At 35.6% G+C, this 26,208-nt stretch overlaps 1 protein-coding gene across 3 annotated transcripts in view; it reads left to right on the plus strand.

The window, feature by feature from the left end:
• LOC142317365 (uncharacterized) overlaps positions 1 to 19,530 on the plus strand; it is a 116,981-nt gene extending 97,451 nt beyond the window's left edge. For 2 of the 3 annotated variants that reach the window (XM_075353867.1, XM_075353868.1), the window contains 4 exons: positions 4,265 to 4,309; positions 11,288 to 11,417; positions 14,053 to 14,199; positions 19,303 to 19,530. In XM_075353867.1, the coding sequence (XP_075209982.1) occupies positions 4,265 to 4,309; positions 11,288 to 11,417; positions 14,053 to 14,199; positions 19,303 to 19,320 (340 nt within the window). In that variant the 3' untranslated portion in view covers positions 19,321 to 19,530. The remainder of the gene's footprint in view (positions 1 to 4,264; positions 4,310 to 11,287; positions 11,418 to 14,052; positions 14,200 to 19,302) is intronic. The other variant, XR_012754720.1, reaches the window with a different exon arrangement.
• Positions 19,531 to 26,208: the final 6,678 nt, after the last annotated feature.

The following is a 26,208-nucleotide window of genomic DNA, read 5'->3' on the forward strand; positions in this document are numbered from 1 at the left end:
TTTCTGACTCCACAGAGGTAAGCAGCCTCAAACGTAATCAAATTTTCACTGAGACTATAAGAAAAATTGAAATTATTTTTATCTGTTATTTAATTATTTTGTTAACTGCAGAATAACTGAGCCGGGTCGACAACATTTTCTTCAAATGTGTTCAAGAGATTAAAAAGTCACTTTGCATAATTTAAAAAATTTAAATAAAATATATATATATAATACATTTAACATATCATTTTAGAAATTAAGAACAAAACTCTTCTGACCGAGAGAATTACAACGTAAGTCTGAAGGCGATATTTACAACTTATCTTGTGAAATCCTATATTTTAGAAAGACACATTAATTTAATTTGTAAGACAATAATAATAACTTCTTTAGAAACGCGATAGGAATTTCATCAAAAAAATAATTACTAAAATGATTTATAAAAATTCTCTCAAAATTGAAATGGCTTTCTAAATTCTATTAAAAAAAGATTTTAATAAATTCTATTAGAAAAAAAATTTTAATTGTATATTTTATAGTAATATAAAATCACCAAAGCATTTGATACTCAATAGTTACTTCATTTCGATTAAATTTAAAAATTTCATAAACATACTGGATATTACGATACACAGCATAATCCAAGCTGATAACTGAACGCGGATATAAATGTAAATAGGTCTTGTTTACCCACCGTTTCATAAAGGTTTCAGAATTTATGAAATCATAATTACTTCCAACTGATTTATGACCTAATTATAATGGGTGTTTTTTTTAGAGTGATAATAATTTGAATTGAAATAAAACTCATAAAATGGTAAGTTTGAAACCATTTTTTTTCATAGAAAGATAACTTTCTGACATTTAATTTTTGAAAATTCTTTAAGTCTAATTTTGAACCACTTTTTCAAGTAATTTGGAAAGTATTACGTTCAATAGCATGGTTCACGTTTGCTTCCAAAGCGTCAATTTTTGCTGGTTTATCAGCATAAATCAGAGACGCCACATATCCTCAAAGAAAATAATCCACTGGCGTTAGGTCACATGATCTTTGAGGCCAATTCACTGGAACATTTCACGAAAACATTTTGTCGCAAAATTGTTTCAGTAAATCAATTGTTTTGGTGGCATTATGAGGTGTGACACCATCCTGTTGAAACCAAAATTGTTGCAGGTCGATGTCACGCAAATTTGAAAATAGATAATCACTGATCATTGATCTGTAACGAACACCATTGACTGCAACATGCGCTGCAACCTCATTTTTAAAGAAAGAATGACCGACGATGCCTCCAGCATGTAACCCATACAGTGAATTTTTCAGGATGAATGTTGACTTAAATTTCCGAGGATAGGCCACACTCCATATACGTTATTGGGCTTGTTGACATAACCATTTAAGCAGAAATGAGCTTTATCGCTAAACAACATTTTTCTATAAAAACGTGGATCAGATTCCAATTGATTTAGACACCATACTCCAAACAAACAACGCTAATTATGGTCTTGCGGCTTCAGTTCTTGTACCAATGCATATTGCATCTTATATGGGTGTTATATTATTATTATATGGGTGTTATATGGGTGTTATATTATTATCTTATATGGGTGTTATATTAATATTTTCATGTAATTAATGGACAAAGTACAAGATGTTGAGAATGACGACGAATAGACACATTCGGATATTATTCAACACTATCACTAACCGCACCGATATTTTCGTCTGTATGTACAGATCCTAGTCTTATTGTTGGTTTTCATTCACTAGATTTGTTTGCTCTTGCATTTTCCATTGGAACCAACACATTCGGTCGTCCTAAAGCATAAGACCGAATATCTGTACCACAAAAGACTACTGCGCTTCGAAACAGTTTAGCGACCAGGGTCCTAAATAAGTCCTAGAGCTTACCTAACAGCGTGAGCGGACTAAGCGCGGTACCATATACCACCGGCTTACGTGTCCCAACCGCTCACTTGTCATATATTTACGAAAATGGGTAGGTGCACCCCGATAACAACTAAAAATATGTGTGACAAAAATAAATTAAAATTTACGTCGCCTAGACAGCAATTCGCTGAAACGCCTAGGTCACTGAATGCCAGTAAGTAACTGTTCAACATATTAAAGCGCTAGAAGCCTAAATTGGCTGGTGGTGGGATATCTTTAGGTTAGATTCCCACAGCAGTGCGGTAGGAGTCTTTCCCTTACGTAAATTACAGATGTCGGTTTAACAAACCAACGGCATCAAGGAACTCCCACACGGTCAGATTATGTGGCTCTCGCCACAGTGACTCGCCGCTTGCGAATGGCCAATTTCTCCCATGACCTATAAGTTACAAGATGGCACGGGCTCTGGCCCCCCTAAGAGTAGGGCAGCTGCCAGGCTGAACCGAAACAGATATTGGTTCAAATTAATATATTTGGTGAGCACCTGGAAACCTGTTGCCCTTAAAAAAGAACTCGAGGCATACCATCCCCCAGATCCCGTATAAATTTGTACAGGGATCTTCCGTTAGTGGTGGTGTCCCATTCCAGCTGCCATGCTTCATTCGCGAGGCTCTGCAGCCTCTTTCACAGGCGGGAGATGGGCAACTCAACGAAAATTAGATTCGGTGGCCCGGCCCGAAACCGCATCCCAATCACCTCGACATCCAGTCCTCTTAGCAATTTCCACATAACTGCCCGAACTATAAATCGATTAGGAGAGCTTATCCCAATACCGTTTTAGTTTTTTTAAAATACCAGTTTATAAAATTAAGGCTCTAAACTGAGCACTCCTTAAATTTTCAACAAGTGCTCTGTTCATATCAAACCTATTCGCCCAAACCTGCGCGCGTAAGAAATCGTTCTTACGAAGACACCTTCTTCATACACGATTTACATTTCACGGCCAGACAACCCGTAGTCCTACCGAGGAATCCTCCTACATTTATGCATTACTGAGACGACGTCCGCCGCTACTTGACTAATGTATTTGCTAAACAGCAACTTCTCATCAAACAAAACACCAAGGTATTTATGTAATCTAACTCGGCTAATTTCACAGCGTTTGTATTTAATATGAGGCACGCAGACTGTTTCCAGTCCAAACACGGCCATCTCCGGGACATTTGCCGAGAGGACCGTACTCCACAGGGTGTAAGAAAACGGCCTCATGCCGTATTAAACTAATCACCGGGAAGAGGCGGTACGAGAGTCAAAAAATGACAAAACCAGGCTTAGGAGCCTCTATTCGCGTAACCTACATATGAAAACCGCACAGAAATTCCGGCCGCGAAAGTGACCGTTTTCGCAATTAAATTTTGTTTTAAACTATTAAAAGCTAGACAACAGCCCACACCGTCCCACGAAGAGACCACAATTTCATTTAGTCAGCATATGCGACTCCCTCCTGAGAACGGGGGCTATTTCTCCCTTCAAATAACTAGGGCTCCGTTAGGGGCACTCCTGCTAGCCAATAGGTGCTGGTACCAAAAGGACTTGAGCGGATGGACTGAAGGGGAATCACGCTGGGATTACTAGGCTCAAAAGTTTAGTCTCTCACGGTCAGAACCAGTAAATAAATTTCACGCTGGTCCATACGGATAGGAACGCGAATTACCAAATCCGTCCATTAATAAAATTTAAACCGCCACTAAATCACCGATGAAATCCGCCCGATAATAGAAAGATACAGCAACAAGGGACATTGTCCAGGCTCTGCGATCTGTAGGGAGAAATATTGAAACTCCCGCCATTCTTGCGTTCCGTTCCTAGTTATACAGCACGGCAACAGAGGCCGAGAAGTGAAAGATAAAGAATGTTCTTTTGTGGATTTAAATAATTTTGTTATCATTTCCTATCTAACGTTTATATCTATTCTATTTATAGAATATATCTTAACTACCTCTCCTTCGTATTATAATAATCAATAAAGAACGTTATCAAATCGTGAATTTCTCAGAATATTACGAGTAAAATATAAATTACTAACCGGATAGAATTCATTCTACCGTCTTATTTGATTGTGTTATTTAAGTTTTTCTCTTAGAATAGAGTAATTTCCTTTTATAGTCTGTCCTTTAATAGCTTGTATCATTACTTGTATTTCCTTTCTATTGAATAAATCTATTGGTTCTTGCTTTTAACAAGTCGTTTTCATTTTTTTTTTTCAAATTTCGCTTTAAATTGCTATTAGGTAAAACAAACAGTACGTTACAAAGGTGTGTCAGTATGAAAATAAGTCGAACAGTAAAATTAGATAAATATTTACTCATCAATTGTTTGTGTGTGTTTCAGACAAGAGTACAATTTACAGAATACTGTTGAAGTGAATGATATGACGTAAGTATTAATTTACTCAATAATTGAGTTTGATGTGCTTATAGCACATTTTTTTAGATAATATCCATTAATATACTGTTTAAAGTAACAGGATTATTTTTATTCTTTTCACTGGCTAAGAGAAACACGAAATGACTTAAACAAAATAAAGATTTGTTTGTATCATAATACGCTAGGTGAAAGACAATTAGTTCTGGTGAATGTTTGTTTGTTATTCTGGCACTCTCGAAAAAGAGTACATGTTTTCGACTGATTTATATCAAACAATTTCCCTAAACTTTGTAGGGGTAAAGAATTGATGAAACAAAGTGATAGTCGGTGGATGAATTTTTCCTGATTCTAAATATCAACTATTTTTTGTCATCAAATGGAATGATTAATAAAATTGATTTAAGAAGGGATGTCAGGTGGAGCCATGATAGAAAGCTTATGTTCGAATTTTTACTTCTTTTACTATATTTAAGTATTTACAGATGTTGCAAAGACTTCTAATCACTATCTTGCTGTCTATAAATACACATTATAACAGATTACTTTTATTGCTGCTTGCAAAAACTATTTGAACTTTCAAATCGAAACCCTGGTTTTCTTAAATTTTACCTTAATATTTATTGAATTAAAATCTGTGACTCAGATTTTTAAAAAAACGATCACTGGTGCTATACTTACAAAAGGATTAGACAAAAAGTAGTAAACCTATTATTTACTCTTGTACGAAAATAAGGCTTTACGCAACAATGGTATTCGATGACTAAAAACTGAAGAGTTGAACTCGCCTTTTGATATTTTGAATTTTTTAAAAAGAGTAAGATAATATATTTACCTATGAAGGTATTGATACTTCATTAAAGACATTATTCAAACATTGCTACGAGAAAGAACAATGTAATAATAACAAAATTAAAAAAAATTATTCCAGATATGGAAAAAACCGTGTCTATTTCATTAACCAGATTCCTTAGGAAATCCGACCTGGTTGGTCTAGTGCAGAACGCGTCTTCCCAAATCGGTTGCTTTGGAACTCGAGAGTTCCAGCGTTCAAGTCCTAGTAAAGGCAGTTAGTTACTTTTATACGGATTTGAATACTAAATCGTGGATACCGGTGTTCTTTGGCGGTTGGGTTTCAGTTAACCACACATCTCAGATATGGTCAAACTGAGATTGTCAATGACTACGCTTCATTTACACTCAAATATATCATCCTCTGAAATATTACCTGAACGGTAATTCCCGGAGACTATACAGGAATAAGAAAAAGAAAGATTCAATAAGAAAACTGTATTGACATTGTTACACAAAAATTAATTATAAAAGGTAACAAAACGAATTTCTTAATTATAATGTTGCCGATGGTATTTTTGAAAACGATTAGTTGACTTCTCACCTTAATCGAGTTAAAAAATCTGCTAATGTTTAATGCTTCATTTTGTTTCATGTTTTTCGATGATTGTATAAAGGTTTTCTTATTTGTAGATGTGTGTTTTTCTTTAATTTTGGTTTAATATATCCACCAAAGGCTAATCACTAAATATGAATTCTTTTGAGAATTTTCATACAATACAAAATTATAAATGAAAGGAAAAAGTACTTTCTTATGTAAAGTAACAAAAAATAGCTCTAAAATTTTACATATATTATTAAATATACAGTAATCACAGAGTTTTAAATTTAATGTGGTTCAATAGGCAGGCCTATATGTTTTTTTTGTCTTCAGTTATTTAGCGGTTTGATGCAGTTATCTAAGATCCACTATCTAGTGCTAGTCGTATCATTTCAGTACCCTCAACATCCTACATCACTAAACATTTGTTTTACATATTCCAAACGTTGCCTGCCTGCACAATGTTTTCCTTCTACCTGTCCCTCCATTATTAAAGCTACGGTTCCAGGATGCCTTGATATGTGGCCTATAAGTCTGACTCTTCTTTTAACTATATTTTTCCAAATGCTTCTTTCTTCATCTATTTGCGCAACACCTCTTTATTTGTCATTTTATCCACCCATTCGATTTTTAACATTCTTCTCTTGCACAACATTTCAAAAGCTTCCAATCTTTTCTTTTCGGGTACTCCGATCGTCCAAGTTTCACTTCCATATAAACAACAACAACATATGACAATTACACTCTTTTTGAAGTCTGACGGAACTTTCCCTTCTTCGTAAATATTACTCACCGGTTTGTATAATCTATCGACCACTTCCTCACCTGCACTGCGCAGTAATTCTACGGGTATTCCGTCTATTCCAGGAGCCTTTCTGCCATTCAAATCTTTTAATAAACTCTTAAATTCAGATCTCCGTATTGTTTCTCTCCTTTCATTCCCTTCGACTTCCTCTTCTTCCTCTATAACACCATTTTCTAATTCATTTTCTCCGTATTACTCTTCAATATATTCCACCCCCCTATTGACTTTTCCTTTCGTACTATAAATTGGTGTATCACTTTGTTTATTAGATTTTCATTTATGTACCCAAAACCTTTTCTTAACTTTCCTGTATGCTCCGTCTATTTTACCAATGTTCATTTCTCTTTCCACTTCTGAACACTTTTCTTTAATCTATTCTTCTTTCCCTAGTTTCCACTTCCTGTTTATAGTATTTCTTTATTGTCGATAGTTCTTTTACGTTCTTCATTACCAGCATTCTTATATTTTCTACGTTCATCCATGAGCTGCAATATATCCTCTGAAATGTCTGCTTCAGGGTAAGCTTTGGAGTTGACGAGTTGATTTCTAAGACTTTGCTTAACTATGATATAATCTATCTTATATATTTCAATAACACCTGGCAAAATTCTATAAGTAGGTCCCCTCTTTCATTCCTCTTGCCCAGCCCGTATTTACCCACTATATTTCCTTCCTTCCCTTTTCCAATGTTTGAATAACAATCTTCAACTATTATTAAATTTTCATCCCTTTTATGGGTTTAATTGCTTCGCTTATTTCTTCGTATTCACACTCTACCTCATCATCGTGGACGTTTGTATGCATACAAACGTTAACAATCGTTGTCGGTTTAGGTTTTCATTTTATCCTTGTTACAATGATTCTATCGTTATGCATTTTGTAGTACTCTACTCTTTGCCCTATATTCTTGTTCATAGGAAACCTACTCCTGCCTGCTTTCTACTTGAAGCTGAGTTAATTATTTTAAAATCAGCTGGCCAAAAGTAGTTTTCTTCTTTGCACCGAACGTCGCTAATTCCTACTACATCTACATTTATCCTATTCATTTTCCTCTTTAAATTTTCTAACCTACCAACCTTTTTTAGACTTCTAACATTGCACGTTCCGACTCCTAGAATGTTATTTTGTAATTTTCAGGTGATCCCTTCCTTAGCATTCTCCACCCGGAAATCCGAACGGGGGACTTGTTTACCTGCCCAATATTTTACCAACGAAGGCGCCTCCATCTTTTTTATATGAAAATTCAGAGTACTGCTATCAGCTGGCAGTACTGAGAAGACTGAACGATGTTGATATGGCCTGAACTACGCCGTTAACGACTACTGAAAGAGCTGGTCTCTCTGGCCTCTTTCAGAGGCCAGTCCGTCAGGGAGGCGGACTGACCGAAATTCTCCTCTTTGTTGGAGTCCGTACTGAAGATTTTTTCTCAAGACCTTGACGGCCTGCTGTTAGATGTCCTGGCGGAAAATTTTACTTCTGCGGTAGTGGCAGCGGCCTTGGTGGTCTCGGAATTTGACAGCAATGAACAAATTAAAAAAAAGCAGTGAACCGATTAAAAATTGCTGCGCAACGAGTGGGTGATCCCGATCGGCGTGCGGCCCTAACTGCAGATTACCGCAAAGCGAGGGCGAGGTACTTTCATAGAATTATTTCCTCCAAGCGTAATTCCTGGCGCTCCACCTTTCAGGAGCAAGGTAATAGAGATCTTTGGGGGGTTGTGTATAGAGCCCTTGGACATAAGCGCAGGAAAGATATCCTCTTGTCAGCTTTGTCAACCTGCGAGGGTGGGGTAATTGATAAGGACCGAGTCTTTAATATTTTTCTGAATGATTTGCTCAAGGATAACACTACGGTAGGTGAGGTTGCATACTACTGGCGTGTCAGGCGGATAGTCAGGATTTTCGAGACCAACATACAATCTTCTGAGATCACTGAGGTGGAAGTGCGCAGGTCATCTGTAGCATGACACGGCACAATACCTCCGGATATGATTGTATCACTTTGGCTCCTCGTCCGAGCGCTTCCAGTGGTCCTTAGTCCTCTACTATAATAGGTTGCTCTTCGCTGGCTACTTTCCGGCGTGTTGGAAGCGTGGTGTTGTTCAAAGATGGCGAGAAAGATCCTACTGTTAGGTCTTCTTACCGTCCACTAACGCTCTTGCCCGTGATTGGCAAGGTTTTTGAGAAGGTCCAATATTTGCGTATTAATGTTAAATTGGCCACTCATCATTTGCAAATGGACAGCCAGTATGGTTTCTGACTAGGCAAGAACACTGAGGATGCCGTACTAAAGGTGATGGATATAGCTTTCTCTAGTCCAAGTAAATATGTATTATGGATTTTTCTGGACATATCCGGAGCATTTAACAACTTAGGGTAGCCCTCTGCCATGCTTTAGATGTAGAAGCTTAAGTTTAATCGAAATGAACTAGAAGTGCTCTCAATTTTTTTAAGCCATTGGGCCGTTTCCCTGCGTGATGGTGATGGCGGCTTGGAGGTTCTTAAGACCTTAACTAAAGGATGCCCTCAGAGCAGTGTTCTGAGTCCCCTTCTTTGGATCATAGAATTCGATTCGATGTTGCGTTGAAGGTTGCCATGTGATTACCGAGTCATCGCTTATGCTGACGACGCGCTGCTACTGATTGAAGGGGATTCGCGTAACGAGGTAGGATTCCTAGCTGCTCGTGCTTGTGAGCCACTCCGACTGTGGGATCTCCAACTTAAGATGATTTTCAGCCCAGAGAAAACCACAATAATGTTGCTTAAGGGCCGATTGGCTGCTTCCCGGCGTATCCGGGTTCGGATGGCTGGTCTCCCCATTCGGTACGTTACGACTCAAAAATACCTGGGTGTTATACTAGATGAGAATTTTTGGTTCAAGGAACATCTACAGTATGCAGCAAAAAATGCTGCTGATACTTTTTCTGGAATCCGTAGTCATACATCCGGATTGGGGGTTGAATTATCATACTAAGCGTATCCTATACAAAGGTGTCAGCGAAGCTATTATGCTATATGCTGTGCCTGTTTGGGCTCACCCTGTGGTTTTTAGGTATTGCGCGAACATTTTGCCACGGGCCCAACGACTCCTCTTGCTGGCTGTTATAGTCGGTTATAGAACAGTCTCGCGGGCGGAAGTTTGTGTTATAGCCGGAGTCAAACCAGTAGATAACTTGGCTAATGAGTGTAAGGAATGCTATATTTCCAAGGTAAATAACATATTGACGTCAGAACGATAGCAGGAGATTGAAGACCGGTGCCTTGCGTCTTGGCAGGTCCGGTGGGGCGAATCCCCCACAGGTCGCTACACCCAAGGTATATTTCCTATAGTGTATAATTTAGGTGCGATTAGATGGATCTTCCACAACCAGTATATCACACAGTTTCTCTCCGGGCGAGTTTAGCTAGGTTTCGTTTGGTGGATTCGATTCAATGCCCGGAATGCGGGACTGATGATAGAGTGGACCATGTCCTCTACGTCTGTCCCCGATACGAGGTTGAACGTTCACGAGCTGTTAGGGAACTTGAGAGAATAGATTCCTTTCTGGATCTCCTTACCAACTGGATGATCCGCAAAGAATGGTCTATAGTGGCTGGTTTTCTTCGCGCCGTTGCTATTTTTAGGTCTGCAGAGGGAGTTTGATCGAGGTACTCGGTCGTGGTAGGATCCCGGGTGGCTAGGGTTCCGGCTTAGGCACTGGATTGGTTGGAGGTATGCACATTGGCATCGTGCCACAGTTATATTGGTATTGTTTGTGATTCGATTTGGGGCTCCCGCTGGTGTGGTTGGCTAGCTGCCTGGGTATGGTAACTCGTGCTACAGGGGCCGTGGCTTCCTTCCGCCCGTAAGGTTCTGATCGTGACTTGGTAATGCCACGTGAGACACCATGATGGGACCGGATATTGGTGCGCGGTATGTCCCCGGCTCCTCCGCGGACCCGAATGAGGTTGCGTTCTCCTCGTTTGGTGACCTAAAATAGTTGACTTATTTGGGTATAGGTCTGAATTTTTATGTTGCGTAAAACACAACTATGATTGGTATATTTGTAGCACTGATTACACTTTAAACTCGTTCGTTTTCTGAGACATCCACAGTCTCGAACGGTGTTGTCAAATCTGTACTAGGTGTGAGGTTTATAAATTGTAATAAAATATTTTTTCAATAATAACTTTTCGTAATTTTTATTTTAAGCTCCTTAAATGGAAATATTTTTACCCTGCTTAAAATGATATAGGAAATTTAAAATAACAGGGAATTATTTAAAATTATGACCAGGTGTTCCCGAAAACAACTATGACCTAGCTGAACCGATAAGACAAGATGGCTGTAGATCGACGCAAACAAAACATAGTTGGCATTGTGAATGTCCGACAAGATCTGAGGGAACGGTGACGTACGTATGAAACAATATGAGTAGAAGGGAAATATAGTGACCAGTGTGACTGCCCTAAAGACCGCAAAGGAGTAATTAATTTAGTGTCTGTTAATTAAATTTTCTTTAATCTTAAAATGATACTTCGAATTTGCTTTACTTTTTCTATACTTGACTTCCATATCAAAAAGAATATTAAATTATTTGAACAGTTAAATTTATAATGACTTTTATTCTCTTTATACAATACCACCTTTGCAGCCGAGAGAAATTACAATTTTTTTAATTAATTTGTAAAAATATTACAAATTACAGTATTCTATTTATATGAAGCCAAAATTTAATTTAAAATGTTTTGTAAAAAATTCTAATTCAGTTTTAATATTTTAACTCATCTTCATTATTTTTTATATTTTTTAGTTGCTTCTTACAGTCAAATAAAAAAAAAGAAACGGATAAATATAATTACAAACGGAACACGACGGGGAAAGGGTTTAGCGGATTACATTTTGAACTATATTTTTCCTACACCTGTAGATTCTTTGTACAAGTAAGTAGATTAATACGGATCGTGTGTTGTGTGTGTGCTAGTTACAAGTGAGTATATATTACACCACTTACACAGGCGAACGCGCACGCACAGAGAAAGTGAGAGAGTGAGAATAATTTTTCTGACCTTTTATTTTTTTGGATAAGTGAATGATATTAGCATAATGAAATGGTTTTTTATATTAACTGTAATTCTGGATTACAGTTTTAACATGGATACATTTAAACTACTTTTTATTTTACAAATTTTTTCTATAAAATATTTCTTTAAGTCCGAAACTGGTCGCGGTTTAAAACCTTTCTTAACTGAGTACACATTTTCATTATGTTCGTTCTTATATTTCACATGTTTAAAACTGTAAAAAGATATCACCTACAAAGTTTAATATTTCTTAAAATTTTTTAATGTTTTTTTTTATTTATTTATTTTTTTTTTTTAATTGCGGAAATAAATCATGATTGCTTAAATGAATTTGATGCAACGTATGGGTTAACCAGAAACAAGTTTTCGGCTTTTAACTGCAATCAATTTATTTTAGTTTATTTATTATTATTTATTTTACGTTTTATTGAAAACTACTCAGCTTTTCGGTGCTTTAAGTGATTTTAACTGTAGATAATATTTCTATCAGAACTTAACATCATTTACTTGTAATCAATTTTTCCTAAATTTTGAATGAATTAGCAAATAAATTACTCTAATATTAATGTTTCTGACATCAGACCGAGATACTGATCTTGATTTTTAGTGTAACTGATAAAAGAGGTTATCCTTTATATAGTTTTAATTATATATATATATATTTTCAATAGTACGATTATATTTTTAGTGCTCGACCATAATTTACCTGTTCTCTTCATGTAACAAGACCGAGAGAGAAAATTGCTATCACTTAACTTGCAGCCTGCTGATTTTATCAGTTTAGTCAGTCTAGCTTGATTTTATCTAAAACAAGATTGGTTGTTGGTTGTGGTAATTTTCATTGGCTGGCAAACCGATGTACGATTTGCAAAATTTTGATGAGACTCATGCACCAATCAGTTTTGTATTCTGACTCGAGAGAGGAAACCTTTGTTAGCAATGGTTTTATTGCAATAGTCAGAAAGAAAAAAGCAGGGAAAGACAGCTTGTAAATGCTTTTTGGTAGATGACACGGCCTGTTACATTTGTAATAGGCTGTATAATAGATCTAGCTATATGTATTAGAGTAGTTCAAATTACAATGGGGGTCGTGCTCGGGAGTGTGGTTTTCATTTTCCAAGGTATGATTTTACTGACAAACAGCACGGCTATTTGTTGAATTGGAATGCACAATTATTAAGAGGCAAATAAGTAAATGTTGGCTGCGATCAACCTAGCTGCAAGCGGTCCTCCAAGTTGGAGCTGAAGTGGGAGACTAGAGGTTATATTCAGCCCCCGAAAGGACTAGACCTGAGATTCTCTGCGACATTTTTTCTCACTGGTAGCACTCCAATTACTTAATTAATTATTATTGGTTGTCGTGAAATGAATTTTAACTGAATTATTAATATGCGGTCGTGGCCTGAAATTTATTGAAATGGTTGTATAATGGGTACATACGGTTTAGATGAAGATAGAATGTGTAGATTTAGGCGCGGGGTCTTTGATCTTTCGCGGGTTTAGCAGTTCTTGAGGGCTACGTGGTAGAATTAGGTGTCTGATATCTTCTACGAAGGCAAAACCTTACCAGGGCGGAATTTTCCGATGTGGTTGTCACTCGCGACATCTGAATCGGTGAAATCTTACGTGGCCGGGGCCGGACTGATGACTGTGGAATATGATCAGTTTGAGGCAAGAAGACGTCCTCCGATTAAGCCTCTCATGGATAGGAACGGAGGGGGTGATATGGCAAGCAGACACGTCACGATAAACTGGATTGCTGACGAAGCAGCGGCTCCAGCATTATTATTTAATAAAACCCATCGTCATTCTTGTGGTCATCCAGTTTTCATTCCTCAGTCGTCAGTCTCGTTCAGTTCCAGCCAGTCGCCTACAAATGGCAATCCCATTATTCTTGTATAATCGCATTCAGTAACAGTCCCAGATCATAATTCAATTATAATACAAATTTAATAACATATAAATAATTAATTTAATATTTCAAGTCTATTAAAGATTCAATTTATATATTCAAACGTATATTCAATTATAATAAAGAGTTGACAGTAACATCAACTTATGATTTTAATTATTTAAGAATCAGCGCCGAAATTCATCTGTTTTTACATGTATTTCATAGGTGTTTGATTGTTTAGTAGTTTATCTATGTACTTATACATAGCCTCTTCTTTCTTATGTATTTAACAGTTAAACTGGATATAAACATACATAGTCTCCTTACATAGATAGTCTAAGATATAAGATAACTGTTATGGCACCATTAAATAATTGTAACGTACGCGAGATTTACATATATATATATATATATGTATAGTAAGAGAGAGGAAGAGGGTGAGAGATTGAGAGAGTGAGTGAGTGGAGAGAGAGAATATTAATTACAAATTTTTAAAATTTTAGTTTTTTTAATAATATTTGCACAAATATTCCTAAATTAAATTCTTTGTTATTATACTGTAATTACTTATTTTTAATATAAAAATTTGTTCATTTACAGACATCCGTTCCTCACGTTAGATTTATTAACTTTGCTAATATGCCTGTCTATATATCATACAGGTTCACTATCAGTGGTTATCATTTAAATAGTCATCAAATTATTGATCTGACGTATTTAGTGATTCAGAGACCAATTAATAATGAGGTAAATAATGTTTTTACTGATAGATTGTACTTTATTCGCTTTTTTCTAATTTTCATCATTATTTTTAATTTTAAAGATTAAGTTATTTAATACTCATTAAATCTCAAAAAACTGTACCAATTCATAAACTATTATGTGTAATAAATAAGCGTATATTTCTGAATTACTTAATCAAAACAAAGTTTAATTTCTTTGACAAATATGCGTTATTTCCACCGGTTTTTCATTAATATTTAATGGGTCTTCAAATCTATTCAGTTATGAAGGTTACATTATATTTAACAAATGCAGACATTGCATTGATAATTACTATATAGAAATTACTTTTTTTAGGATAAGTCAATGAAAATGTTTTAAAATTTTGACAAAAGAAATTGCTTAAAGCTCACCAATTGATTTTTACTTTTTAAAAATTCTTCATTTACAATTTTTAAGAATTTGTAAATAAATATATTGTGGAATAAGTTTTCTATCCTTTTCCAACGACTTTAACATAGGAAACAAGAAAGACTATAAATGTTAGCCAAAAATCCTATTCTCTTAGTATCTCTATGAAATAGAGAAACAATTTTTACATGAAATTTATTATTTAATTTTTTGATTATTTCATGCAATCGATTTTTATAATTTCATTTTTATATCATGCTTTTCTCTTGGTACGAATATTTACCTATTTTTGTAATAATTTTACGCAGTATTGTGTAAACTGTTACGTTAATCTTTAGATAAATTCATCATTTGACTGGTTTGATGCATCTCTCCAAGATTCCCTTTCTAGTGCCAGTCATTTCATTTCGATATACCCCCTGTATCCTAAATCCCTAACAATTTGTTATACATATTCCAAACGATGTGTACCTGCACAATCCTTTCCATTTACATGTCCCTCCAATATTAAGGCGACTGTCCAGGATCCTTAGCGTGGGGCTATAAGTTTGTCTATTCATTTACCTACATTTTTCCAAATGCTTTCCTCTTCATCAATTTGTTGGAACACCTCTTCATTTCTCACTATATTCACCATCTGATTTTTAACATCTTTCTTCAGCTCCACATTTCAAAAGCTTCTAATATTTTTTTCTCGGGTACTCCAATCGTCCAAGTTTCACTTCCATATAAAGCTACAATCCAAACATATACCTTCAAAAATATTTTTCTGACGTTTAAATTAATTTTCGATAAAACAAAATTGAATTTTTACGTGAAAGCTCGTTTTTCTTGTGCTACGCGGCATTTTATTTCGCTCCTGCTTCGTCCGTCTTTAGTAATTTTACTTCTCAAATAACAATATTCTTCTACTTCCATAAAGTTTTCTCCTCCTATTTTTATATTCAGTAATCCATCTATATTATTTTTACTACATTTCATTACTTTTGATTTGTTTTTGTTTATTTTTATGCGGTAGTTCTTGCGCAGGACTTCATCCATGCCATTCACTGTTTCTTCTAAATCTTTTTTAATCTCGGCAAGAATTACTATACCATTAGTAAATAGTAAAATCTTTATCTTTTCACCTTACACTGTTACTCCAGATCTAAATTGTTTTTTACCATCATTAACTGCTAGTTCTATATAAAAATTAAAACGTAACGGGAATAGGGAACATCCTTGTCGGACTCTTTTTTTACATTTCGGCTTCTTTCTTATATTCTTCGACTATTAGAGTTGCAGTTGGGTAGCTGTAAATATTAGAAATTGTTCTTCTATGACTATATTTGAACCCTAAATATTTAAAATTATGAACATTTTATTCAAGTCTACGTTATGAAATGACTTTTCTAAATCTATAAATTCCAAGTATGTTTGTTGATCTTTCTTTAATTTTCTTTGTACCATTAATCTGAGTGCTAAAATTGCTTCCCTTGTCCCATTATTTTTCCTGAATCCAAATGTAAAATTTTTCATGCATGAAGAGTTTAGCTAATTGTTCTGTATTCTTCACATTTCTCTGCTAGTGCTTTCTTTGGTATCATGACAATAACACGCTTTTTGAAGGCTACCGGTACTTCCCTTTTTCCGTAAATATGACACACCAGTTTGTATAATCTACCTATCGCTTCCTCGCCTGCACTGCGCAGTAATCTGCAGATATCGTGTCCCGTCTATTCGAAGTGTCTTTTTGACATTCAAATCTTTTAATGCTCTCTTAAATTCAAATCTCATTATTGTATTTTTCTTCTCATTGTAAAATCTTCTTCCTCTTTAAAACCTGTTTCTAATTCATTTCCTCCGTCTAACTCTTCAATGTATTCCACCCACCTATCGAGTTTTTCTTTCGTACTATATATCGGTGAATCATCTTTGTTTAACAAGTTATTAAATTTTAAAATTTTAAGTTTAACAAGTTATTAAAATTTTCCTTAACTTTCCTGTATGCTCCGTCTATTTTACAAATGTTCATTTGTCTTTCCAATTCTGGACACTTTTCTTTAATCCACTCTTCTTTGGTTAGTTTTTACATCCTGCTTATAGCATTTCTTAATTGTCGATAGTTCATTTATGTTCTTCTTATATTTACATTCTTATATTTACTACGTTCATCCAAGAGCTGCAATACAACCTCTGAAAGCCAAGGTTTTCACCAGTTCTCCTTGTTCCGCCTAAGTTGGCTTCTGCTGATTTAAGAATTTCCTTTTTAACATTCTCTCATTCTTCTTCTACATTTTCTAACTTATCGTTTTTACTCAGACCTCTTGCGATGTCCTCCTAAAAAATCTTCTTTACTTCCTCTTCGTGAAGCTTTTCTAAATTTCACTAATTCATCTGACACCTTTTCTTTAGGATTTTAAACCCCAATCTACATTTCATTATCACTAAATTATGGTCTTTTTCAATGTCTGCTTCAGGGTAAGCTTTGCTTAGTCGACGAGTTGATTTCTAAATCTTTGCTTGACCATAATATAATCTATCTCATACCTTGAAGTATCACCTGGCTTTTTCCGTGCGTATATTCTTCTATTATAATTTGTAAACTGGGTGGTGGCTATTACTAAATTATACTTCATGTAAAGCTCAATGAATCGGTCCCCTCATTCATTCCATTTGCTCAGCCCTTATTCACCACCTATATTTCCTTCCAGTGCTTGCATTACAATCTCCAACTAATATTAAATTTTCATCCCCTTTTATATGTTTAATTGCTTCGTCTATTTCTTTCGTATACACACTCTATATCATCATTATCACGGGCACTTGTAGTCACATAGACGTTAACAATTGTTGTCGACTTAGGTCTTGATTTTATCCTTATTATGATTCTATCGCTAGCATTTTGAGATACTCTACTCTCTTCCCTATCTTCTTGTTCATTATGAAACCTACTCCTGCCTGCCCTTTATTTGAAGCTGATTTAACTATTCTAAAAATCACTTGACCAAAAGTCGTTTTCCTCTTCCCACTAAACCTTGCTAATTCCTATTACTTCTAAATTAAACTTATCCATTTCCTCTTTAAATTGTCCAACCCACAAACACTTTTTAGACTTCTAACATTCTACGCTCCGACTCGTAGAATGTTATTTTTTAATTTTCTGGTGACATCTTCCTTAGTAGATCCCACCCGGATATCTGTACGGGGGCTAGTTTACCTGCGGACTATTTAACCAAGGAATGCACCTCCATCTTTGTTACATGAAAATTCAGAGAGCTATATTTTCTTGGAAAATAAACGCTGTAGTTTTCATTGCTCTCAGCTGCTCAGTACTTAGAAGATTGAGTAATGTTCATATGGCTTTTAAGCCCTTCTTACCTACGCAAAAATTTTGGTCAAGGTTCAATTTATTATAAATTTATTTTTTATTATCAATACAGCAAGAAATCTAGTTATATAAAAATATGTGGTAGAAAGTAGAATTAAAACTAACAATGTTTTTATGGTCAACAGTGGATATTAATTTTAATCCTTAACTTAAATTCACCTAAATCTAATTTAGTAAGTTCCATTTCAAAATTCTCATCGCATGATAGTTAGATCAAAAATTCTGTTTCGTAGTTAGGGTTTCAGGAAAAAAGTTTCCAGTGTGAAAGTGTTTTGAAATTCGGAACTCTCTTCTTAATTTTTTTTTATAAATTCGGCGAAAGCATTTTATAATGCTGCAGAATTTGTGATATTATCTTTCATTTCAATTTTCTGTATTGTCCAAAATTTTCGAAATTTGTAAAAGACTGAAAATTTTCATTCGAAACCTAATTATTTATTATTAAAATATTTTTTAAATTTCTATTTTGTCGTCAATTGAAAATCGATTTGCTGTTTCACCTAGCAAATTTAATTTAATTCATTAAGGCGTTTAAAAGTATTTGATGAGTAGGCTAGTGTTGTGAGCTCGTCTATCAATCAGTTCAGAATCAGCCATTAGGATCTACAGCGCATCTGAACGTAGCTGGATTACACTGGATTAGCTGGATTTAAAGCAGGAATAACCTGCTTTAAATGTTTCCTAATTAAAGCCATTTCACCTCAATGTGTATCAATAACTGAATGGTGTCGTTGCCCATTTCAGAACAAGGTTTCAAAAATAAACAGAGTTCAAACTCCGAGATTTCATAAAGTTGACCTGTGTCCACACGTGACTACTTTTTATTTACAAGCAATACATATCATACTCATCTCACAGGGCCATGTAGTTGCTTACTACTGTTCACAGGTTAAAAAGATTGTAAAGTGCACATTAGGCATATAAAACAAAATATTGTGCAATTTTTATTCAATTCCTTAGCGGGAAAACCCTTAATCGAGGTACTATGGAAACCAGTTGTCTGAATAATTTTGTTATAAAATATCAGAAAATGATTATAGACAATCTTCTCCTATCTAAGAAATTTTTCTAGCCATCTTTTTATTAAGCTGTAAGTTTAAGAAAATACTGTAATGGATCTTATTCATTACTATAAAAACCGACTGTTTAGCCTTTACGTAACAAGATACCTTCTAAGTAATTCCGTTAGAATATGAATCCAGACATTCCTGAATTATTTTCTAGTTTTCTCGATATTACAGATTACTTATTCCTTTCTACAAATAAAAGGGTAATTTTAATGTTTTATACATTTAATGTAGAAGAATCTACTTCATTCCATTTTTTATAATATTTCATTATTTCAGATTTTCCCAGAAGAATAATTATAAAAGGTAAAAATGGATAAAAAAGAGAAACATACAGCAGCCCGCATTGATATTTTATGATTAGCGTTTAATATGAAAAAAAAATTGTTATTGATGTATGTTTATCTGGATTGAAAATTATGAATAAATATCAATAAATTTATTATAATCATTATTTGAATTTTAACTTTAAAAGTAATAATAAAATTTAAAAAATTTTTGAATTTATAAATTTTTTATTTATTTCCTGTCAACAAATGTCTTTCAGTTGAAAAATTATTGATATACCTTGCGAATATCAAAATCGATTTAATGGATTATTGATGATAATTCTAGACTCTGCAGTAAATGCGTAATCGGTCGTTCAATAAATGAAGTGTGAATATTATGGTGGAACAAATACAAGAAAATCTTTAGACTTTTTAATGTAAATCGCTCAACACTGACGTCTTCTACAGGGGTTCGGACAAATATTAAACATTTGCCTACTACATATTAAATAAATATGGCGGGACAAATTTTTTAACCCGGACACGGAATAATAACTTATTAACTTGATTTAGATTAAATATCACTTCCTTTCTTATCTAAATATTTATCGATAATTGAGTGATTTACGAGTTCGGGAATGTTTTTAAAATACAATACAAAATAAAAAAAAGATAAATTTAAATAAACTAAAACAAAAAAAAAAATGAAAAAAAAAAATTTTATGGACTGTTTAGTGTTAATTTTCCATGTACCACTTATATTATTCATTTAATTTTTTATTGAAAACCTCTATTTTTAATATTTCACTGTAATGATATCGGTGTTCAAAAACTGAATGATTGTAAAATCATATGAAAATAATGAATTTACAAAACCAGCATACTCGTATAGCATGCGCTATATGAAATCGGCTTATTATATACCTTCTATATATATGTCTGACATTTGTTTATAATATTTATTTATTAATTTAATGTATGGCACTAAAACATAACACCAATTACAGTCAAAATTACAAACAAAGATTTAACAAACTAATATATGCTACTGATTCTGGAGTCGCCATCAGGAAATCTTCAGGATTCCCTTCAGTAGCTGTCCTAGGGCAAACTTCTGTGATGTGCCTAACAGTTTGATTTTCATCACACTCACAAAGGGGCGTCGGTGTTTCACCCCATTTATACAGGAAATAGGTCCACCTCCCATGCTGAGACCGTATTCTGTTTAGCGTTGACAATGTCTTACATGGCAAGTCAAAACCCGGCGGACTTTGAGTAATACATAGGATTTGGTTACCTTGCTTGTCCATAATCTCCTTGTACTCTCTTACAAGATCGGTCATACGGCGCAGGTTCAGGGGTGGTGTGTGTCTCAATACCGGGAGACATTCCACGGGAGTAGACGTGATAACCCCGGCAATCATTCTCATAGTGTTATTAAGATGAGCATCAATTCTATTAACGTAAGGGCTGTTAAGCCACACTGGCGCACAATATTCAGCAGCCGAGAAGACCAGATTCAGAGCCGATATGCGCACGTCGTTCCACAGAGCTTATGTATGATTTTGTTCTCACTCTCAATTTCCCTGCAGTTTTCATTTGGTGCTCCTTAAATGAAAGCGTTCTATCAAGTGTCACGCCTAGGTATTTCGGGGACTTATTGTAAAAGAGCCATGTATCCTGGAATAGAATTTTAAGCTCCCTATTATCAAACTTGTTACTCAGATGGAAGCATGAAACCTACGTTTTACTAGCATTCGGTTGGAGGCTACATCTCCGGAAGTACCTTCCCAGTTTCTCCAGGCCAGCCATCAGGACCTCCTCCGACTCTTAAAATTATTATATTTTATTGTTAGCACCCAGTCATCGGCGTAGCCATGCTTTATAGATCTTGTCTCTTGCATGTCCGCAAATAGAGCCTGAAAAGAAGAAGCGCAACTACCGAACCTTCTGGCAGGCCGTTTTTGAGTTTCCTCGGTGAGCTTATATCGGATCCCATGATAACTTGGAACATTCTGTCGTTCAACATGTTATGAAGGAGGCGAGCTGTAAGTTTGCATGGGATTACACGGACGACCTTACAAATCATTCCTTCTCTCCAGACAGTGTCGTAAGCGGCTGATAATTTAACGAATGCAGCAGAGGTTTTAAGATTTCTTTGGAACCCCGCATCAACGTACGTTGTGAGCGAGAGAACCTGATCGGTGCCACTTCGTTTTAGCCAAAAGCCTGCTTGTTCAATCGGTATAACATCATATATCCTCTGACAGATTCTGTTATAGATAAGCCTTTCTAGTAATTTATATGTCACTGATAGCAATGCTATAGGTCTGTAGCGCTTAGTTAAGTTTGCTGGTTTCCCTGTTTTTAAATGGCTACTACCTACGATCGCTTGAATTCTCTAGACACGCTACTAGTCACCATTATGTCAGTGAAGAATCTGGCCATCTAAAGTTGTGCGTATTTTCCGCAGTTTAATAAAAATTCCGGATTGATAACATCGAACCCTGGTGCTTTCCCTGGAGCAACATCTAAGACTCCCTAAATTTCTTAGCAGAGTCCATGCATGACGACTCGAGGTCTGAAAGTTCAGGCTTCCCAACGTATCTGACCATTTCTGTAGTCTTGCAGCATCGAGGCTATGGAGAAACTCGTCTGCCACTTATTGATCGCCCGTCTCGAGGATGCTTTGGTAGAGAACTTCGCTATTTTGGGACCACCCTGGGATGTATTCACTGCGAAACTTTCTAGAGATGCAGTTCTTAGCGGTACTTGTTACTGCTCCAATAAATCTGTTATAGTTTTTTTGCTGATTGGTGGTATCTAGCCTAGGCATTTATCCAGATCCCTAGAAAACTTTACCCAATTAGCCTTTTTGAAGTTCCATCTAGGGCGGGCAACAGAGGTCACGAGAGAAATTCGGATACCTGCCTCTATAATTACTGAATGTTGCTAGCTGTGGGGAAAGTCGCAAAGAACCTTTCGAATGACAGCAGCGGCCGACTTTTGCTGTCAGTTGAGGTGAAACATAGGTCAGGGTTATACTCCCGCCTCCAAGCCGCTGATTTAAAAGTAAATCTGGTTTTAGCATGGAAGACAAGACTAAGATCCTCACTCTCAGCCCCTCTCATCAGAGCCTTACCGTTCGCATCACAATCCTTATATTTCCATTGCTCATGGTGGCTATTAAAATCACCCAAGTAGACCCCAGGATAATTTTGTAATCGGACTACTGACGTTGGCCATGATACCGCTGGTGGTTTATAGATATTGGACACTGTTATACTTTCGATTTCAACTACAACATTATGAATTTCATTGTCCGAGGAGGTGGAGATGAGAGTGGCGTTTACTATATCGAGCCTAACGTAAGTAGCGACGCCGTACGCATCATGATATGTGGCACCAAGTAATTCATATCCAGGTATTTTGCCTCTTCTCCGCAATTGTTCTTCTGTGTTACAATGTGTTTCCTGGATTGCAACCAGATGAATGTTGTCGTTCTTCAGTAGTTTCGATAAATACTGGCTCTTACAATAATTTATGCTTTCCATATTTGTGTGGCAAATTCGGATCGAAGGTCCAAGATTTCTTTTTCGCCATTCCTGAAAAGGACTGTTGGGTATATCTAGCGACATGGGCTTCAGTTCGTAACACTGTAGGCTTGTATTTGCGTGGTCAGGAGAACCTATCTTCTTGGTTTGTCTGACTGCCAGTATCTGCTAGCTCATTTACCGTTACCCAGGGTACACCACGTGGTGGCGAACTAGCTTTACACTGTTATAATAATATTCTACACTATTTTTTACGCAATAATTCTGAATCAGACTCATTTACCATTGTGATAATAACATTTTCCAGAAGAATTGGCCAAAATTGCGGTAAATCTTCTTTCTAAATTCTTACTTTTCACGTTTCTCGATTTTTAGTTTACAAAAGACAGACATCATTCTATAACCCACCGTTATCCAAACATACTTATTTACGACTTGTATCAGTGCAGCAATATTATACTAACACAATCACTTTCCTCAATAATGCTTTGATGTAATATATATATTTTTTTTTTTACGTTGGAGGAGGAAAAATCTGCAACCAGAAGCTCAGCAGCCCATACTACTGGGTGTGCGGGGTTTTCTGCCAAAGCAGGAATCCAATAAAAATCATCCACCTTTTACGATGCGGTGATTTTATTAGAAGTAGGAGTCATGCTATACTTAATAGTTTTTTTGTGCAACAGCCAGAAGAGATATTTTGATAGTTGGAAGGTCACAAGCTTGGAACACCACATATGGAATAGAGAATTTGACATCCTTGGGCCAAAGAAGGAGGAAACAACTACCAGGAAAATGTTGGTTAGAGTAAAAGGACAATTAAACAACAGAAAGATAGACCATATCCAGATCAAGATAATTACAAGGGGAGGTTATGATTGGAATTTTATAAGAAATGTTATTTTTGTGAGGAATTTAGGCTTGGAAGAAATATTTTATTTCTAATTAAATTAAAATTAACCTACTCATTTATGGTACAAATCATAAATTTACAGAGTGGTTATTGGACATGATTAAATTCCACACTCACAAAAGACAACTTATTACAGAATATTCAATTTAAATTTAAGTTTTAGAATTTACATTCCTAAATAAATACTTGCCTTATTATAAGAAACCACAAACAATAACATCAACTCATACTAGGGTGAGAACAGCAGCTAAAAATTTTTGTTATGCAATCATGTTATAACAATAATAATGTACACAATAAGCTTAAAGCAGAGAATCTTTGAACCAATGTTTTAGCCACAATGTACTCTCCATTTGCAATTCTCAGCTGTGCATTCTATATATTAATTTACATAAAACATTTGTCAAGGAGATACGGTGATAGCTTTAGTGGCTTGCTTTGTCTTTAACAGGTTTAAGTACCGGTATGACAATGGTTTCTTTTTTTTTTTTTTTAGGGTGAAAATCGGTTGGACGTTATCATCGCCCGGAAAATAAATAAAAGTAATTAAAATTGTTACATAAATTTAAAACTTAAAACTACTATCACAGGAAGCAAAATCCGGAATGGGTGTAAAGGGCCCATTCTCGGATAACAAAAACACTAACATGTAACTTAAAACTAAATTAAAAACTATCATAATAAAAATAAATAAAACTTAAAACTAAAAAGAAATAAAACTTAAAACTATTATGTTTAAAGTCTTAAAACTAATATCACAAAAATCTTACAACTAATATCACAGACGAATTTAAAAAACAAACAAAATATGAATATATATATAAAAAAAAAAAAAAATTCGATAGGGAGTGTAAAAGGCTCGCTACTCGGATAACAAAAACAATACATAGGACAATACATACAATTACAAAACAATACATACTAATTAAATTTTTTGTATTTATCCTATACTACGTAAAAACAGAAACATCCGGGTTAAAATTTCATTATCACTGCGCAAGATACCACGGATGTTACTGGGTAGTTTAAATTTACGACGCAATGCCGCATAACATATGCAGTCCACGAGTATGTGGCGCACAGTCACGCGGCAGTTGCATCGTGCGCATAGAGGTGGTTGTCCTCTTGTAAACAGGTACTCGTGTGTGACCCTCGTGTGTCCTATCCGCAATCGACAGAGAACTACTTCCTCACGCCGGGGTTTTCTGTATGAGGAGTCCCATGGTAACACAGAATCTTTAATCTGACGGAGTTTATTATCAAAGGTAGCCGTCCAATCACCTTGCCACCTTGCTCTTAATAATTGTTTTACATAGTTTATGAAATCAGAAGTAGCAACTCGGGTGGTAAAAGGTTACATGCTTCTTTGGCAGCGGAATCTGCATATTCATTACCTGGAATCCCTACGTGGCAAGGGACCCAGCAAAAACTTAATCCTGTGTTGCGATTATTCAACTCAGCGATTGCGTTATAAATTTCAATGATGATAGGATGTTTAGAATAAAAGTTTTTTAAGGCATGGAGAGCACTACACGAGTCACTGCAAACAAGAATTTTTCTATATTTAGGGTTAATGATGTTTAGAGCCTTATTTATAGCGTATAGTTCAGCGGTAAACACACTCATAATACCGGGTAGACCAAACATATAAGTTCTCACATTGACAACAAATGCACACCCAACTGTATCGTTTTGTTTCGATCCATCAGTGTATACAACCGAGTCTGGTTTCATCTTGGAGAGAACACACTGAAACATTTGTTGAAAGACAATAGATGGTGTTGATTGTTTATTGTATGTAGTCAGGTCAAAATTAAAATTTATAAGGCTTATTCTCCATGGAGGATATGAGCAAGGGTACATAGGAAAGAATGACGGTGTGTCAACATTTATATGCTGCAGCAGACGCCAGGTACGGACACCTACAGGTGCAGTACGACGTGGATGATCCTCATACTTTCCAAGATTAGGATTTCTAAAGACTGACTCAAGAACCGGGTGATTTGGCTGTCCTCTGAGACGAGCAAAATAAGATAATAAGAGCTGGTCTCGTCTATCACAAAGTGATGGTTCACCACAGTCTACAAGCTTGCGACAGGACTTGATCTAAACGCGCCTGTGGCAAGCCGAAGGAAAGCATGATGTACAATATCCAGCATTTTAAGCACGGTTTGACGAGCTGAAGAGTAGGCGACACAACCATAATCTAAACGGGAGCGAACAAAGGAATAGTAAAAACTTATCATACATGATCTATCGGCTCCCCAGTTGGTGTTAGTAAAGACTCGCATCATATCTAGAAGTTTGGAACACATTGTTTTCAATTCTTTTAAATGTTTGACCCAAGTAATACGGCTATCAAAAAATAAACCTAAAAACTTGACGTAAGTAGAGATAGTAATAGTCTCTCGGTTCAGAAATATTTGCGGAATAGAATGGTTTCGTAGCC

Source organism: Lycorma delicatula, chromosome 1 (assembly GCF_047948215.1).
Source record: "Lycorma delicatula isolate Av1 chromosome 1, ASM4794821v1, whole genome shotgun sequence".
Taxonomy (NCBI): domain Eukaryota; kingdom Metazoa; phylum Arthropoda; class Insecta; order Hemiptera; family Fulgoridae; genus Lycorma; species Lycorma delicatula.